The sequence below is a fragment of the Onthophagus taurus genome, chromosome 1 (genome assembly GCF_036711975.1).
Source record: "Onthophagus taurus isolate NC chromosome 1, IU_Otau_3.0, whole genome shotgun sequence".
In the NCBI taxonomy this organism is placed as follows: Eukaryota; Metazoa; Arthropoda; class Insecta; order Coleoptera; family Scarabaeidae; genus Onthophagus; species Onthophagus taurus.
The window spans coordinates 3,836,009-3,856,414 of record NC_091966.1 but is presented as its reverse complement, the minus strand read 5'-3'; the positions used below and the strand labels follow the sequence as shown (position 1 = coordinate 3,856,414).

The 20,406-nt window shown below is 29.7% G+C and overlaps 1 protein-coding gene across 2 annotated transcripts in view; it reads left to right on the top strand.

The window, feature by feature from the left end:
• The window catches only part of LOC111426754 (Transient receptor potential cation channel A1), a 45,934-nt gene that overhangs the window by 3,700 nt on the left and 21,828 nt on the right, over positions 1-20,406 (top strand). For both annotated transcript variants that reach the window (XM_071194613.1, XM_071194616.1), the window contains exons 2-4: positions 979-1,202; positions 1,504-1,707; positions 16,970-17,126. In XM_071194613.1, the coding sequence (XP_071050714.1) occupies positions 1,017-1,202; positions 1,504-1,707; positions 16,970-17,126 (547 nt within the window). In that variant the 5' untranslated portion in view covers positions 979-1,016. The remainder of the gene's footprint in view (positions 1-978; positions 1,203-1,503; positions 1,708-16,969; positions 17,127-20,406) is intronic.

The window sequence follows — 20,406 nt, the reverse complement described above, 5'->3', positions numbered from 1 at the left end:
CTTGAATTGGCAGTTTTTGATGCAATGTAACCACCACACAAGAAGGTCTGCTTGGCCTATCTTTCTTTGAATTTGCTCTTTATGAAACCATATCCACTATGTGCTTTGCTTAGGCTGACCAGATATAGGCAGATATTGATATGTTCATAAATGAATCAAAAGTACTCATGATATCGTTAAATAAGGAAGCTGATCGTGTTAAAACGTGACTAATTAAAATGAGAATCTTAACAAATCTACATGAGTGACTACATTTTTTGGTTGACGATGAGGTTCTATTTTTACCATTTGGAATGAACCAGTTTAAGATGAAGTTGGAGGAGAATATCAAAATAATGTTTTAATTTAATATAACACGAATTTTTTGGTTGAATCAAATGAATCGTTCTTTCTAGAATAATTCATGTCAAGATAAGGTTACATTTTGCAAAGTGATTGGTTAATTTGAAAATGATTAAAGAAAAAAATACGAAAATATTCAAAATGAAGATAAGATCGTCACTTATTTATTTAATTAGGAAAATAAAGAAAAGAATATAAGCAAATGTAATAATTCCTAACCACATAAACTAGGAATATTAATCAGAGACTATCTTTACATCAATGCAATTTTATTTAGCCTCAAATTGCTTTAATAAAGGATATTCTCACTTTAAAAACTGTATTAAAAAGATGCGTTGTTTAATAATTCCAATTAAATTGAGTGCTTTAATACGTGTTTAGTCCCCGTAGACATTGCGATAATACTGAAATGTGCGAATAATAACCCAGTTGACAAACCCTTGTTTTCTAGCCAAACCGTATTATAGGAGATGGTATCAATTAAATTTATTACTTTACTACGACGAAGACCATTTCGTGTTTATTATCATCATCGTATTACAGTTTCAGTTTCAGCGCTTTCCCCAAATTCACACCCTAAACATTAATTCTTCAAAGAAAAGATTACCAAGTGTTAACGTAACTTTTTTTTTTTAGGATAAAATGAAAATAATTCACGCGGATGATAAAAAGTAATGTCAATCGTTGGTCATTATCTTGAAATGTTGAGGAGATCGAATGCTGTCGACGGAGACTCACAAATTCCAATTCCGATCGTTAACATCATTCCGAATGTTGAAGAGCCGGAAAAAAAGTTGGATAACGTCGAGAAAATTAATATACCTCAAAGTGAAAATGATTTGAATGGACCAACCGCTTTGGTAAGTTGTGAAATAAATAAATAAATAATAAATACGGGGACAAGGAACAATCCAGACTCGCCCACGAATCATGAAATTATCTCGATAATACCATATGGTTCGGGCTCAATTTATTCGTAGTTAAACACCGGTTTAGAGAAAACATCAAGAGATAAGAGCCGATTGATAGATCGCAATAATAACGATAATATTACTTTGATCAACGATAATAAAATTGTTCATATATTTCAAAATTAAAATGTAATTAATTTAATCTATATTTAATTACTTATTGATTTTGTTAATAATTTTTTTCTTTTAGGAGAGACTTCGAAAATCGTTAAGGCGTCTAAAAATATGTAACAGGTTAACCTCTTTACCGGGACACGTGTGGGAATTGCAAAATATGCTGCCATCTGAAGGTCTGAGGCGAAAATCGCAGCCGGCCAACAAACCGGATGGGGAAGTTGGTGGTGGAGGCGCCGGGGTTTGTTTGATGACGGAGAGTCCTTTTCGAATTTTAAGGGTATGTAGAAAACTGAAATATAAAATTAATTCATTTACAACAATAAAATTTACAATTCATTAATAATTTGATAAAATGATGAATTTTGTCTATTTTCAAATCTTGTAATGCTATTCAAGAGGTTGGAAGAGCAGATCTCTATTTCCTGGTGCTATACGAGATGCTAATTTTTTCCATCACAATTAATTACAATAAATAATAAATTTAATTTGGGCTTTAATGTAAACAAAACTGAAGTTAAAGAAGTTAGAAAAGCTTGATAAGTGTCGCAGCATCAAATTTTTGATCAGATGTGGTTTTGAGTTTGATGAATGTGTAGCAATGGCTGGAAAGAATCAAGTTGGGTTGGTTAGCAAATTTCTTTCTACAAAACTTGTGTACTAAACCAAGCGAACATGTTGCAAATAATCGAGTATTATGGCAAACATTTTTAAACAGATTGACATTTTCACTACGAGCTTAATGAAGGAGAATAAAATGAAACTTCTTGCTGTTATTTTGGCAATAATATTTGTGGAACTCATGATCTTGCTCTGCGTGGGAAGGAACCTCAATAATGCAAACTTGAGGACTTGTTTAAGATTATGGTAAAAGCAGGTGGTCTTCATTTCATGTAGAAAATGAAATGGTTAAAGTAAGCGGCCAAGTTCTAAGAAAATTAATCACCAAATTAAGGCTAAAATGTTTTTTGATATAAAGGATCAGATAGAACTTGCTAAATCAACTGAAGATCAGCTCTAGGTATATAACTTTGTAATACCAACAGGAAAGTTTTACGTATACACTAATTCAATGGGTGCCAAAAGGCACCCAACACATGTGATTAATAACACAATGAGTTCTGTAAGTGAACACAACCCAACCTTGGTAAACTAACCTACTCAACATTTATGTCAGGGGGTATTAACCCTGGAATTGTGCAATGTCAATAACCTTGCTAAACTTTTTTGCCTGGGGGTCATTAAGCTTGACAAACAAAACTGACCTTTCCCAATCTACCTGAGATTGTGCCGTCCTCATAACCTTACTCAACATTTCTATATGAATATGAGGTCAAATTATTTTGTTTGTACAGGGTGTCCCAATTTCGATGTCCGCATAGGCTATCTCCGAAACTAAAAGAGATAGAAAAAAAGTAGCTTACATGTCATGATCTCGTTTTTCGAGAAAATGCTAATGCTGAAAACTCCGAACAGCTATCGTCTTTTGTTTTCGCCCTATCGGCAAAAACTAAAAATTATGCGAAAACGACAATCGCGAATATCTCACTTATTATCAAAGATGGAGTATTATAAATAAAACATTATATGGGCAACTTTTTACGAAGAATTCAGTGGCGTAGGTAGAATTTTTTTCCCATCTTTTATTTTCGAGATTTTTGATGTAACTTTATTTTTTTAAATGGGAACCATAGTTGGCTATGACCTAAAATAATTTGTTATTTTCTTCTGATAACAAATATATATAGTTTGTGGGACATATTTCTTATAGTTATTGAATAATTAACAAAAAATTATTTTGTTCTATGTAAAACTAATGTATGTATTTAAAAGTTAATGTTGCTATGGTGATAGCTGTTCGGAGTTTTCGGCATTAACATTTTCCCGAAAAACGAGATCATGACATGTAAGCTACTTTTTTTCTATCTCTTTTAGTTTCGAAGATAGCCTATGCGGACATCGAAATTGGGACACCCTGTACTTTATCGATGTTATTTATTTTTGTTTTTTCTACATGTTTCGAGGAATCTGAGCCCTCATCATCAAGAAGAAATCGTCCATTTTGTTTTTTTTAATAACAACAAATAGAAAAACGAAACATGGTGGAAATTTATTCATAAAAATAGACGATTTCTTCCTGATGATGAGGGCTCAGATTCCTCGAAACATGTAAAAAAAAATAAATAACATCGATAAAGTACAAAGAAAATAATTTGACCTCATATCCATTACTACACGACGTTAAGAAGACAAAACAACAATTACAATTTCTATATGAGTTGTCATTAAATTTGGTAAACAAAACTTACTTTTTCCAATCTACCAGAGATTATGCAACGTTCATAACCTTACTCAAACATTTTTTAGCTGGGAGCCATTAACCTTGACAAACAAAACTAGTCTTTTTCAATCTACCTCGAATTGCACAATATCCATACCCAACATTTATACCTAGGATTTATTAAAACTAAGATAAAGAAGACTAAGTTTACTCAATATTCCTGCCTGTGGTCATTAACCGTGGAAAACAAAACTGACCTTTCATAATCTACCTAAGATTGTGTTATGTGCACAACCTTACACATCATTTCTGTCTGGACTGCGGAGTCATTAACCTTGATAAACAAACCCGACCATTCCCAATCTGTCTGGAATTGTGTAAACAAAACAACAACAAAACAGGTCTTTCCACGCCCTTTCAGGCTTTTATATGGATCTTAATGCTTTAGCATTTCCACTTGAAATTTCTTAGCAATTAATTATATTTAATAATTGGACCGCGTTATACATCAGTTGACTAAGCAACATTTTATGGTTTTTAGAGATTTTCATGCTGTCTGATAGGTAAAGGTGTAACTTACCTTAGAAAAAATGCAGAATACCGAAAGACCTAAAATACCATTTGTTTTAAAGGATAAAGCTAAGCGCCAATCATGTTATACGATTTCAAGTCCGATTTGCATCATAAGTCTAAGAACCGATTTAAATACACCAAGAAATTCTACAATAGAAAAAATAGATGAACCTAAAATTTTGGGCCAGTGTCGTTTTCTAGATGTTAGTATAAAATTAAAAATTTATGTCTTTTATTTTATATAGAATTTAAGTCTAACTAGTTTCGGCCCTTGGCCATCTTCAGAGACTCTATAAATAGATTAACATCTCTCATATTATCTATTTTACAAACGACAGCGGTTGCATATATAGTTGCATATTTTTATTGCACTAAAACTAGAACTAAGCTTTAGTTAGAAGCTTTAGCTAGAACTAAGTTTTCACATGCACGGATAACTGGCGCCAGTACGAAGCCAGTTTAGTGGCGCCAATTTGCTGGTGCCAGAAGTTGTTTCCACATAAATGTTATAATTGTGTACTGGCACAGTAATAAAAATGGCGTCAAGTGATGTACTTCACGTACATCACTTGGCACCTTGGAACTGCATACGTTATTATCAAAGAAAAAGCGAGAGTTAGATCGTGGATTGCACATAGAAACAACCTAGGTGCGTCTAGTACTTTAATTAGAGAATTATACCATCAAGATCAGGAAGCATTTTTTAATCATTTAAGAATGACTGAAAAGAGTTTCATGTTTTTGTTGAAACAGCTCACGTAAAACTGCAAGCAACTTTAGAAGGATAATAATAATAATATTATTATTATTATTATTATTATCCTTCTGACAGCTTCATTTCGTGCTAGTCGGTCCTTATATTATGGAATTTTCTGATTCAACAATCAAGGATATTGTTCATACGTTTCTAGAAATAGTACTGTTTGTTCTGATGTCCATTTTTTGGGCGATTTATTACCGGATTTGTTCATTTTAGTTGGACGAACACGTTAATAGTTGCACGTTTTCTTTATAAATACTGTTACTAGCGCCAAAAAGTAGAAGTAGCGTCACCTTTATTGGCGCTATGATTATTGGCACTAATTTATTGGCGCCAGTGGTTTTTTGCTATTTCCACATGCACCAACCAACTGGCGCCAGTAATATGTGCATGTGGAAACTTAGCTTAACACTAGACCTTGAACTAGAAAGTATCAAACAGAAAAAAGTACTACTATAAACTTTCTAGTTCTAGGTCTAGTATTAGTTCTAGTTTTATACTAGCACTATCACTAGAACTAACACAAGACCTAATGACCTGGGATTAAATCCGAATGTTTCTAGTTCTCGATCTAGTGTTAGTTATAGGTTATAGTGGCAGTACTACCTACCAGCTAGTTAGCATAATATTACTTTGTTGTATATTTTTATTGAACTAAAACTAGAACGAGAACCAGAAACATTCGGGTTTAGTCGTGAAGAAAACTTGTAGTTGTCAATATCAACTTTAATTTTATTATTATATTCGTAATTTTCATAAAATAACCTTTAAAGTGAGCCCAAACTTGACGCATTTATTTAAAAAAACCAAAAAGGTCGAACTTTCAACTTTTAATTTTGACATATTTGTCATCTTCACAAAAAATCCTTTAAAATGAGTCCAAACTCGACATATTTAATTTTGATATTAATGGAAATATAATCACTTCCGGTTTGAAACGTCAACGTCAATTTTGACATATTTGTCATCTGCATTAAAAAACCTTTAAAATGACTCCAAACATGACACACTTATCTCAAAAAACAAAAAAGTTAGAATAAAAAACATTAAACCCGAAGTTAGCAATTTAATTTTTAAATATTAATACCAACCTTAATTTTTAATTTTTTTTTTTATTATATTTTTGTTTTTGTGACAAATATTAAGACATTTTATAAAAATTAAGAATATGTCAAAATGACATTGACATTTCAAACCGCAAGCTGCTTATATCTCAAGTAATATTGGAATTAAACGTATCATGTTTGGACTCATTTTAAAGGATTTTTCACGACGATTACAAATATGTCAAAATTGACGTTGACATTCTTAACCGGAAGTCGACCATAACTTCATTAATATTGAAGATAAATATGTCGTGTTTGTACTCATTTTAAAGGATTTTTAATGAACATTACAAAAATGTTAAAATTGAGGTTGACATTTTAAACCTGGACTTAGTTATCATATAATAGAAGTTTTATAACTGAAGTTAAATCTATTTTTAACGTGTTTTTTGAGTCATATCACATTTATTAAAAAAAATCGTCGATTTTTAAGCCACATGATAATTCTTGAATTTTTCCCAAGTTTCTTAATATTTCTTTTGTTAAAAAATTAAATTAAATTTTAACCTGTAAACTTGTAACATTTTATCCTTAATTTCATTTTGCAACTTTTTAAACTTTAATTTTGTAAATTAGTAACTAATAATCTGATTTCGACTTTGATATGTGAACTTTTTTAACAAAACAAAAAGAAATATTAAGAAACTTGTTTGTAAAATGGATAAGATGAGAGATGTTAATCTATTTGTAGAGAGACTCTACAGAGCTAGCCAAGGGTCGAAAGTGGTTAGACTTAAATTCTATATAAAATAAAAACCAATGTAAAATAAAAACAACATTGTTGTTGTTCAAACTTGTAGTTACCCTGAGGAAGGAAAAATAAAATTTTCGAAACCTTGGTAGAGATAAAAGGAAGACTTTCAATTATCTAACCTTTGTCGTTTGGTCGTGTATTCCCGAGACTACTTACTTTAGTTCCTAACAGTAACGACCGTTGCTCCTTCTGAGTTATACAAAATCAACCTCAAGATTATTTTCTTCAAAAATTTTTACACGAATTGGCATCATTTTGTCTCTAGTTTTAGTAATCGTAAAATGTAACGAGAGCGACCAAGCGGCTTCTGTGCTTGTAATAGTCAGTGTTCTGTGATAAAAATGGACAGGCACCAAACAATTTTCAATAGTTTTAGCCTGTCTAATCTGAGAAATCTTATATTTTCAGAGAGATAAAACGAAAATCGCGTTTTTCTCAACATTGTTCATTTGTCGCTTAGTCAAGTGATGCATAACGCGGTCCAATTATATATTTCGTTTGTGTATTTCCGTGGTCCATTCTTGCCATGTTTGTTTACATTCAAAGTCTCTGCGATGAAAAACTTGAAAAACTACTATTGATAAATATTGCAGAGATAAATTTAAGGAAGCTAAAACTACATTTTTTTTCTTTGTAATGGTAATTTTACCACTGTTTGCATTGTTTTGCCAAATTCAAGCTAAGAATATTATTTATTTGTTACATCACCCTGCTAACGTCACAGAATGTTAATCTAATGAAGGTGGTGTAGATTTTGGCACTGAAACATGTGGGGCAAACCAAAACGAATTTTTACAAGGCATTCCAGTCTGCTGCGTTTAAAAATAGAGACATCTTCAGGAAGCATCTGACATATTTGAAAAATAATGGTTCTTCATCATTTACGAATACAATACAATAAAAAAAAGAGTTCTTTGAACTTCAACAATTTGATTTTTTTTAAATAAATGTGCCTTGATTGAGCAAATAGTGGGGCTGGTTAAGATTGGGTTAAATTGGCAAACTTCATCCTTTGTGTATTATAAGGCCAAGTTTAGTTATTAATGAAATTGTTAAATTTTTATGAGAAAGTATTTTACATAGAGAGAGAACATAAAAGACAGTTTAATGAGTTTTGTAATAATGTCTTATTGTTAGATATTTTCGAACACCCCCCCAGGAAAATTAGTTTTTGCTTCTTTTGATAAGTGAAAGTAATAAATTATTAATTACTAATACTTTGTTCGTAGCCCCAGTTATTCGTTAAACGAAAAAAAGAAAACGGGACAAGAACAATTAACTTTTTTATGTTTTGTTTCATATGTTCCCTTTTAAACGTTATCGTTTTATGGTAAGTTTTATCTTTAAAAAATACCATTTTAAAGTGTTTGCTTTCTTAAAATATAAATAAATTCTTCACCAAATTTCAATACCTTATATTATTTAAGAGTAATTTTCTAATTTCATTTCTAAGTTATATTAAGAAATTCATCATCTCAGTATAATCAAGTTTATTATTTATTATTTACCTGCTGAAATATAATATTAATTATACACCATATCCAATTTACAAATTAGTTAAATTTTCATTTCTCTCAAATCAAAATAAATTTTATGAAATTTCATATCATAATTATACAAATTAAAACTTTATACTCATTAGATGTTTATTTACCCCTATTATAAATGATACGATCTAATAATATTAACTTCGCGAGTTTTAACAAGTTTTCATAGTCAATTATAAAGTTTCATTCCATCAAAAGGAAAATAATGAACGTATAAGAAAAGATCGTTCTGGAATCCAAGACCATCGACATCGTTTATAATAATTTTTTGAAATACGTCATTTCATTGATAAATGAATATTGAGTTTAAATTCGTATCGTTAATCTCAATTTCGAATCGATCCTAACTATTAAATGCCATGTCCATGAATTTATATTCAATTCACATGCAATTATAAGTTTTAGTAACATAAAGAGGACTTTATATCGAAAATTATACATTTATTCAGATGTAGTACGCAGAGTTGTATTAAAAAGATCATTGAAAATAAATTGTATGTAATATAAAAACTAGATTAAATTTGCTTTAAGTATAGTTCATTTCAATATGATATCTTAACTAGTTTCTGAGATACGATTTTTTTGTAAAGTTGTGTTATTCCACATCATAAAAAAATCATAAAAACGAGGTTTATAGAAAATAAGAAATTATTTATGGCATATTAAATCTTCATTAAATTTGCTTTAAAACGCTTCTTATTTCATAATGATATCTCACTTAATTTTTGAGATACGATTTTTTCAAGTTAATCTTCCCCATTTAACTTTTACAACTATTAGTACGCAGAGTTGAATTAAAAAGATCGTTGCAACCAAATTGGCGGAAATTAAAAATTTATATTTATAACATTAAAACTAGATTAAATTTGCTTTAAAATGTTGGACATTTCAATATGATATCTCAACTCGTTCCTGAGATACGACTCTTTTAAAACATGTGTTATTCCACACATAACTTCCCTGAAAATTAAACACGCAGTGTTGGATTTAAAAAATCATAACAACGAGGTTTATGGAAAATAAGAAATTATTTATCGCATATTAAATCTTCATTAAATTCGCTTTAAAACGCTTCTTATTTCATGATGATATCTTACTTAGTTTTTGAGATACGATTTTTTCAAGTTAATCTTCCCCATTTAATTTTTACAGCTATTGGTACACAGAGTTAAATTTAAAAGATGGTTGCAAAAAAATAAGGGAAGATTAAAAATTTATATTTATAATATTAAAACTAGATTAAATTTGCTTTAAAATGTTGGACATTTCAATATGATATCTCGACTCATTCCTGAGATACGACTTTTTTAAAACTTGTGTTATTCAACATATAACTTCTCTGAAAATTAAACACGCAGTGTTGGACTTAAAAAATCATAACAACGAGGTTTATGGAAAATAAGAAATTATTTATCGCACATTAAATCTTCATTAAATTCGCTTTAAAACGCTTCTTATTTCATGATGATATCTTACTTAGTTTTTGAGATACGATTTTTTCAAGTTAATCTTCCCCATTTAATTTTTACAGCTATTAGTACGCAGAGTTGAATTTAAAAGATCGTTGCAAACAAATAAGGGAAGATTAAAAATTTATATTTATAATATTAAAACTAGATTAAATTTGCTTTAAAATGATGTCTATTACAATATGATATCTCAACTAGTTACTAAGATACGACTTTTTTAAAACTTGTTTTATTCCACATATAATTTCACTGAAAATTAAACACACAGTGTTGGATTTAATCAATCATAACAACGAGGTATATGGAAAATAAGAAATTATTTATCGCACATTACATCTTCATTAAATTCGCTTTAAAACGCTTCTTATTTCATGATGATATCTTACTTAGTTTTTAAGATACGATTTTTTCAAGTTAATCTTCCCCATTTAATTTTTACAGATATTAGTACGCAGCGTTGAATTTAAAAGATCGTTGCAAACAAATAAGGGAAGATTAAAAATTTATATTTATACTATTAAAACTAGATTAAATTTGCTTTAAAATGTTGGACATTTCTATATGATATCTCAACTCGTTCCTGAGATACGACTCTTTTAAAACATGTGTTATTCCACACATAACGTCCCTGAAAATTAAACACGCAGTGTTGGATTTAAAAAATCATAACAACGAGGTTTATGGAAAATAAGAAATTATTTATCGCACATTAAATCTTCATTAAATTCGCTTTAAAACGCTTCTTATTTCATGATGATATCTTACTTAGTTTTTGAGATACGATTTTTTTAAGTTAATCTTACCCATTTAACTTTTACAACTATTAGTACGCAGAGTTGAATTAAAAAGATGGTTGCAACCAAATTGGGGGAAATTAAGAATTTATATTTATAACATTAAAACTAGATTAAATTTGCTTTAAAATGTTGGACATTTCAATATGATATCTCAGCTAATTCCTAAGATACAACTTTTTTAAAACTTGTGTTATTCCACATACAGCTTCCTGGGGAAAACTACTGAAAATTTATTATTGTTTACATTTAGAATAAAACATCAGTTCATTTTTATCATTTCATGACGAAACACGCATTTTCATTTTTTGTCATTAATTGAGGTTTACTGGTTGTAATTTAAACAATTTCACCAGTATAACCTTATTTAAGAACAAAGAATAAAAATGCGTGTTTCGTGATGAAATGATGAAAATGAACTGATTATTTATTCTAAATGTAAACAATAATAAATTTTCATGACAACGCCATGGTATAATGATTTAACAAATATTTGAATTTAAAAACAGATGGGTTCTGTGACGGTAACGCTACACTTTCCTCAAAATTAAACACGCATTCGAAATTATTTTTCGTACATTGAATCTTCATTAAATTTACTTTAAAAGGCTCCTTATTTCATGATGATATCTCACTTAGTTTTTAAGATACGATTTTTTCAAGTTAATCTTCCCCATTTAACTTTTACAACTATTAGTACGCAGGGTTGAATTGAAAAGATCGTTGCAAACAAATTGGGGGAAATTAAAAATTTATATTTATAACATTAAAAGTAGATTAAATTTGCTTTAAAATGTTGTCCATTTCAATATGATATCTCAACTAGTTCCTGAAATACGACTTTTTTAAAACTTGTTTTATTCCACATATAACTTCCCTGAAAATTAAACACACAGTGTAGGATTTAAAAAGCATAACAACGAGGTGTATAGAAAATAAGAAATTATTTTTCGTACATCGAATCTTCATTAAATTCGCTTTAAAACGCTTCTTATTTCATGATGATATCTTGCTTAGTTTTTGAGATACGATTTTTTCAAGTTAATCTTCCCCATTTAACTTTTACAACTATTAGTACGCAGAGTTGAATTGAAAAGATCGTTGCAAACAAATAAGGGAAGGTTAAAAATTTATATTTATAATATTAAAACTAGATTAAATTTGCTTTAAAATGTTGTCCATTTCAATATGATATCTCAACTAGTTCCTGAAATACGACTTTTTTAAAAAAAGGTTTTTTTCCACATATAACTTCCCTTAAAATTAAACACACAGTGTAGTATTTAAAAAGCATAACAACGAGGTGTATAGAAAATAAGAAATTATTTTTCGTACATCGAATCATCATTAAATTCGCTTTAAAACGCTTCTTATTTCATGATGATATCTTGCTTAGTTTTTGAGATACGATTTTTTCAAGTTAATCTTCCCCATTTAACTTTTACAACTATTAGTACGCAGGGTTGAATTGAAAAGATCGTTGCAAACAAATTGGGGGAAATTAAAAATTTATATTTATAACATTAAAAATAGATTAAATTTGCTTTAAAATGTTGTCCATTTCAATATGATATCTCAACTAGTTCCTGAAATACGACTTTTTTAAAAAAAGGTTTTTTTCCACAAATAACTTCCCTTAAAATTAAACACGCAGTGTAGGATTTAAAAAGCATAACAACGAGGTGTATAGAAAATAAGAAATTATTTTTCGTACATCGAATCTTCATTAAATTCGCTTTAAAACGCTTCTTATTTCATGATGATATCTTGCTTAGTTTTTGAGATACGATTTTTTCAAGTTAATCTTCCCCATTTAATTTTTACAGCTATTAGTACGCAGAGTTGAATTAAAAAGATCGTTGCAAGCAAATTGGGAGAAATTAAAATTTTATATTTATAACATTAAAACTAGATTAAATTTGCTTTAAAATGTTGCCCATTTCAATATGATATCTCAACTAGTTCCTGAAATACGACTTTTTAAAAAAAGGTCTTTTTCCACATATAACTTCCCTTAAAGTTAAATACACAGTGTAGGATTTAAAAAGCATAACAACGAGGTGTATAGAAAATAAGAAATTATTTTTCGTACATCGAATCTTCATTAAATTCGCTTTAAAATGCTTCTTATTTCATGATGATATCTCATTTAGTTTTTAAGATACGATTTTTTCAAGTTAATCTTCCCCATTTAACTTTTACAACTATTAGTACGCAGAGTTGAATTGAAAAGATCGTTGCAAACAAATTGGGGGAAATTAAAAATTTATATTTATAACATTAAAAGTAGATTAAATTTGCTTTAAAATGTTGCCCATTTCAATATGATATCTCAACTAGTTCCTGAAATACGACTTTTTAAAAAAAGGTCTTTTTCCACATATAACTTCCATTAAAATTAAATACACAGTGTAGGATTTAAAAAGCATAACAACGAGGTGTATAGAAAATAAGAAATTATTTTTCGTACATCGAATCTTCATTAAATTCGCTTTAAAACGCTTCTTATTTCATGATGATATCTCACTTAGTTTTTAAGATACGATTTTTTCAAGTTAATCTTCCCCATTTAACTTTTACAACTATTAGTACGCAGAGTTGAATTGAAAAGATCGTTGCAAACAAATTGGGGGAAATTAAAAATTTATATTTATAACATTAAAAGTAGATTAAATTTACTTTAAAATGTTGTCCATTTCAATATGATATCTCAACTAGTTCCTGAAATACGACTTTTTTAAAAAAAGGTTTTTTTCCACATATAACTTCCCTTAAAATTAAACACACAGTGTAGGATTTAAAAAGCATAACAACGAGGTGTATAGAAAATAAGAAATATTTTTCGTACATCGAATCTTCATTAAATTCGCTTTAAAACGCTTCTTATTTCATGATGATATCTCACTTAATTTTTGAGATACGATTTTTTCAAGTTAATCTTCCCCATTTAACTTTTACAAATATTAGTACGCAGAGTTGAATTGAAAAGATCGTTGCAAACAAATTGGGGGAAATTAAAAATTTATATTTATAACATTAAAAGTAGATTAAATTTGCTTTAAAATGTTGTCCATTTCAATATGATATCTCAACTAGTTCCTAAAATACGACTTTTTTAAAACTTATTTTATTCCACATATAACTTACCTGAAAATTAAACACGCAGTGTAGGATTTAAAAAGCATAACAACGAGGTGTATAGAAAATAAGAAATATTTTTCGTACATCGAATCTTCATTAAATTCGCTTTAAAACGCTTCTTATTTCATGATGATATCTTACTTAGTTTTTGAGATACGATCTTTTCAAGTTAATTTAACTTTTACAACTCTTAGTACGCAGAGTTGAATTAAAAAGATCGTTGCAAACAAATTGGGATAAATTAAATATTTATAACATTAAAACTAGATTAAATTTGCTTTAAAATGTTGTCCATTTCAATATGATATCTCAACTCGATCCTGAGATACGACTTTTTTAAAACTTGTGTTATTCCACGTATAACCTCCCTCAACATTAAACAGGTACTGTTGGATTTAAAAAGTCATAACAACGAGGTTTATAGAAAATATGAAATTATTTATAGCACATTAAATCTTCATTAAATTCGCATTAAAACGCTTCTTATTTCATGATGATATCTTATTTAGTTTTTGTCATACGATTTTTTCAAGTGAATCTTCCCCATTTAATTTTTACAAATATTAGTACGCAGAGTTGAATTAAAAAGATCGTTGCAAACAAATTGGGTAAAATTAAAAATGTATATTTATAACATTTAAACTAGATTAAATTTGCTTTAAAATGTCGTCCATCTCAACTAGTTCCTGAAATACAACTATTTTAGAACTTGTGATATTCCACATGTAACTTCCCTGAAAATTAAACACGCATTGTTGGATTTAATCAACTATAACAACGAAGTTTATAAAAAATAAGAAATTGTTTAAGGCCCATTAAATCTTCATTAAATTCGCATTAAAACGCTTCTTATGTCGTGATGACATCTTGCTTAGTTTTTGAGATACGTTTTTTTCAAGTTAATCTTCCCCATTTAACTTTTACAACTCTTAGTACGCAGAGTTGAATTAAAAAGATCGTTGTAAACAAATTGGGAACATTAAAAATTTATATAACATTATAACTTGATTAAATTTGTTTTAAAATATGGGTATGGAATGTAATATCTAGAAGGATTATTTTCCAATTTATCTTTTGACTTAATAAACCATCAGATGTCCTTTGGGGTAGTTCTTACGTAATCTTTATCTTGTTGAAGTGTTGAACGTTGTTGATGAATTGTTGATGTGATAAACATTGAGTGAGCTGTAACAACACATTTCCTCCTATAGTATCAAGAAAACTCATATTAGCTCGAAACATTAACAACAATGCATATTCTATAACATTATGTATTAATTTATTTTTCCAACTCTCATTACTGATAAGATTAAAATATGTTTTACAATAATTGCAGATTTAATCTCAATTCATTAAAGCTTTTAGAAACATACTTTTGCTTACTTCAAAGGAAAGATTTGCTTCTTAATCGTAGTATCAGATTAAATGTAATTAGGTAATTATAATTAATTTTAACATTGATATTTCAATATACAATAACTTTTATAACTCATATTGCAATTTAAAGAAACAAACTAAAATGAGCTTCTAGCAAACTGGCGAATACCAAAAACTCGTATGAGTTGAAAATTGGAAGGGGTTGGGGGTAAAAGGTTGGCACTCGGCCCAAACACGGGGAAGATGTGGTGGTGCGTTTCCGATTGCTACCCTTCAGTTTCGCTGACGATCTCGTCGCTAACGGTTCGTTGAATTTAATAATAACTCTTTCTCGAATAGTTAAGTTCGCAGTATTTAATGTTATCGTTAGTAATATATCAAAATAATATTATGTCAATGTAAAATTTAATTTTTAAAGCCTTTAATAAAACTTTTTTTCCATTGGCATGTTCACGTAAGTAACTTTGAAGCGTTACTTATTTAAAAAAACATTTTTAAATAATTTAAAAAAGATAAAGGCATAAATAAGATTTTTTGTTGGACCTGTAAAAAAATTTTCACCGGAACAGGACATAAAAAGATATAAAAAAGAAAACTCATTTAGAATTCGTAGTTGAGCAGGTTTTCTTTTGAATTATCAAGATTCTTTTAGTTGTCTTGTTATAAAAATAACACAAAATATAATTACATAACTAAATTAAATTCCCCACTTCTTTAAAAATACGCCATTAAAAATTATTTTGTATCGATGTTACGAAACATTTCGTTAAACATAAACAAAGTTTCGATTCAAGAAATTAATTAAATTTTGAGTTATAAAATCATAAATTTATCATTTAATAAGTTCCCAATACGCTTCAAGTACATCACCAACAAATAACGCAATTGGTTAAGAAGTACTCGACATTGAAAGAGCCACGTTTGTTAGCTCGTCTAAAAAAGAAAACAATCCAAAAGCTTCCTATTTCGATGTTGAACGGTAGAGTTCAACAAAACGGAATTGGAGAATTGATAATCGGTGGGGTATTTTATTTCAAAGTGCCTCTTCGTGTATGTTTACCCAACAAAAATGTTTATTTATATCGTAAATCTTTTTGCCTTTATCTTTTATACTATAATTTAAAAATCTTTTATATATTTTAAATAAAAAAAATTAATTAGAATCGAAAACGGTAAAGAACAACAGTGCAAACTGGGTTACACAAAGAGCAGGATGGCCGCTTACGGCTCCTTGAAAATTGCAAAACAATGGAGTAAAATTTTGGGATTTCAAACGAATAGTAAACGTAAAATGGATGCGGAAGAACTTTTTGAAGTAAGTATATCACTATAATTATAACCAAAACTTTTGAGGCGAATACAAGGAATGAGATAAATAATATTTCAACTCAATTCAAAGTTGGTAACTAATTTTCGATTAAAACTTTGTCACTTCAACACTATATCAAACTTATTAAATGACAACATTTTTTTGTAAACATTTTTACAAATATTTTCGAATTCCGAGTTATTAAAATTGAATAGGTACCTTTCCGTTTTCCGGGAAATCAATGTCTGAAGTAAAGGACATGTCTAGCGTATGTCCTTTAATAAATAAAAATATAAAAGCGGAAACGTAAAAATAAGATGATCATTAAAAATGTATGTCTTAAAACCTAAAAAAATGTAAATTTTATTGTTGTTTTTGCTCTAAGAAGCAGCGCGAATTTGGGTTTTTCAATAAATAATTTGAATTTTTAGGCCGCTGAAAGTGGAAATTTAGATATGTTTAAACGGTTGTATTTCGCCGATCAAGAAAGGTTGGCCATTAAAGATAGTAGAGGAAGAACGGCCGTTCATCAAGCTGCAGTACGGAATAGGACTAATATTTTAGAATTTATTTTGTCACAAGGAGCAGGTAAATTAACTAATAATTTTAAGGTTAATTTGTTAAAATTATCATAGGTCTGTTCATTTAATTTATACAGTATAATGTAAAAGATCTTTAATCATCTATTTTTCTCAATATCTTCTCAAAATCATTCCTGATATTTTCCAACCTTGATATTATCCAAAATCAGTTCCGGGCATTCCCAACATATTTTCCATCCTTAATATCATTTTGATAGCATCTTTAATATCTCTATATAATTATTGAACCCACATATATCCCCAAGATCGTCACAACTCCCTCATACTACTTCTGAGCTACCTCAAGATTGCATATAACTGCAAAATATCTCAATATCAACATTATCTTGGCTTACCGCAACGTCTTCCTCCAACATAATCTCTGAATCTCTCCCAACATTTTCCCTCCATCTATTAACATCGTCCTTGATATTGCTAAAATTGTCCCTGACATATTATCTCAACATCGCATCGGTTGAAAATTGTTGATGTCTGTTCTCCTTCAACATTTTTTCTTTATCTATCAAGATTATCTCTAATATCTCTTAATATCGTTCCTTCAACATAAGAATATAATGTCTCAACGTATCTAAACATTTTTCCATAATCTGATAATGGCATCCTTAATATTTCTAATTATTGTATTTGATGTTAATTAACATCGTCTATTGTATCCCCCAATATGTTATGATCATATCCACAACATTTTCCCCACCATCCTTCTGAACATCTCTAAGCATCGCCTCAGATATCTTCCATGACTTCGGTGACTATCTTCATTTCTGGAACTCATCAACTCGGGATCAAAATCGTTCACAACGTATCACAATATAATTTCTGATATCTCTCAACATTGGCTTAGCTACTCTGATGAGGAAGTCGTCATCTCTTTTTAACATTTCTAAACGTTGACGCTTATATCTCTCAACATCAACACTAAAATCATAGAAAATGATTCCTGAGCTACCTCAAGATTGCATATAACTTTAAAATATCTCAATATCAACACTATCTTGGCTTACCGCAACGTCTTCCTCCAACATAATCTCTGAATCTCTCCTTACATCTCCCCTTCATCTATTAACATTGTCCTTGATATTGCTAAATATTGTCCCTCACATATTACCTCAACATCGTTTGAAAATTGTTGATGTCTGTTCTCCTTCAACGTTTTTTCTTTATCTATCAAGATTATCTCTAATATCTCTTAACATCGTTCCTTCAACATAAGAATAACATGTCTCAACGTATCTAAATATTTTTCCATAATCTGATAATGGCATCCTTAATATTTCTAATTATTGTATTCGATGTTAATTAACATCGTCTATTGTATCCCCCAATGTGTTATGATCATATCCACAACATTTTCCCCACCATCCTTCTGAACATCTCTAAGCATCGCCTCAGATATCTTCCATGACTTCGCTGACTATCTTCATTTCTGGAACTCATCAACTTTATCGCCGGGATCAAAATCGTTCACAACGTATCACAATATAATTTCTGATATCTCTCAACATTGTCTTGGCTTTTCTGAACAAGTGATATCTTGCCCTTGATATCCCATCCCAACTCAACTCAACATCATCTTTGATATACCTCAACATATCTTTCTTGATAACGTCGAAAATTATCCCTAACCATTATCAATACATTTTACTTATTGACTTTTTTAACACATTATTCTTAACATTCTTCATCATCGCATTTAGCTTTCCTCAACATTGTCAAGGCGATAACATTCCTCAACATAAAACAAACATTTCTGAACATTATCCCTAACATTCCTTAGCATATTCCAGGCTTTTCTCTATATTTTTTCCATCATTTTCATATCATCCTTAATATCTCTAATTATCGTACTCAATATCAGTTTTAATACTCGCAAGTAACCAGACGTCATTCATCAATATTTTGCCCATTATCTAATGATATATGTACTACTTGACAAATCTAAATATCGCGCCTCATAGCTTTCAATATCGTCCTCGACATCGCTCAACATCATCCCTAATATATAATATCTTAGAAAATTGTGTATAGATCAAAATATAAGATATTTCATCATAACTACAATTATCTCTGAATACTGTTCTGGGTCCCTCAACATCTTCCTCATTATTTATCAAAATTTGTTACATTGTCACCGGCATCCTTCTAGATAGAAATAAGAATTTATCAACATCGTCCCTAATATCTAACATGGTCACTAGCTTTCTTCAACAACGTCTATGATATCTCTCTACGTTGTTTTTGACGTTTCCTTATATTACCTTTGGTCGTAACGTCTGATATTTCTTAACATTGACATTTCTTAACACGAAGATATGGAGAGATGTCAGGTCCATATCTTCTTTTTTCACAAAAATGCCTCTGAAATCCTCTAAAATCGTCCCTGGCTTTCCCCAACAATATCTTTGTCATCGAAAATATTCCTAACAAATCTTGATATAATTGGATTTATGATTGATGGTAAATGATTGTCCTTTTGGGCAGCTCAAAGAATTAATAACCCTAATAGAGCATCAAATTCGGTATCACTCATCACACTAACAGTTTTAGTTTGTGCCTTATAGTTAGTACTCTTTTCTTGAATTTTCAAGTTTGTGTTACAAATTTATTTTTTACAATATCTGGCATTATTTTGTTTTTTTTGCAATATCAGTGCATACGATCTAGTGCTAGCAACTGTTAGCTCCCTCTGAGACTAATTTTATCACAAACCACTACGTGTGGATAAGAAACAACAGGATTAACATTACCAGTCTTCTTCTTCCTAACTGGTGGTTCTTCTTCACCCATACTTGAAACGTCTGACAGTTCTAAGTCTGCATCAGGGTCATAATGTTGGTCGCGATAACACCATCATATACCATATGATTTACTTCATCATCCGATCCAGAATCGTTGTCAGATTTATCGCGTTCACTTTGTAGTATTTTTCAATTTTACTTTCAGACTTATTTTTGGAACTTATTTTTATATTTACATTTACCACTAAAACTACACACAAGAACAAAATATTAACACTTTTCAATCAATAATAATCCACTATAAACAAAACGGGTATGTAAAAAAATCCAAGCGTTAAAGCTATCATAAACTATCGTAAGATTTACGAGCGATCGAAAGCGGAGCGAAAATGACAAACTGCAAAGAAGTGCGCCAAACATTAACGGAAGAAGCAGCGCCAAGAAGGCACGGAACTAGACGGGCGAGTAAATCGTCGCAAGGTTATAGGAGAAAACTAAACAAAAAAAAAACACACTCGTAATTTTTACGAT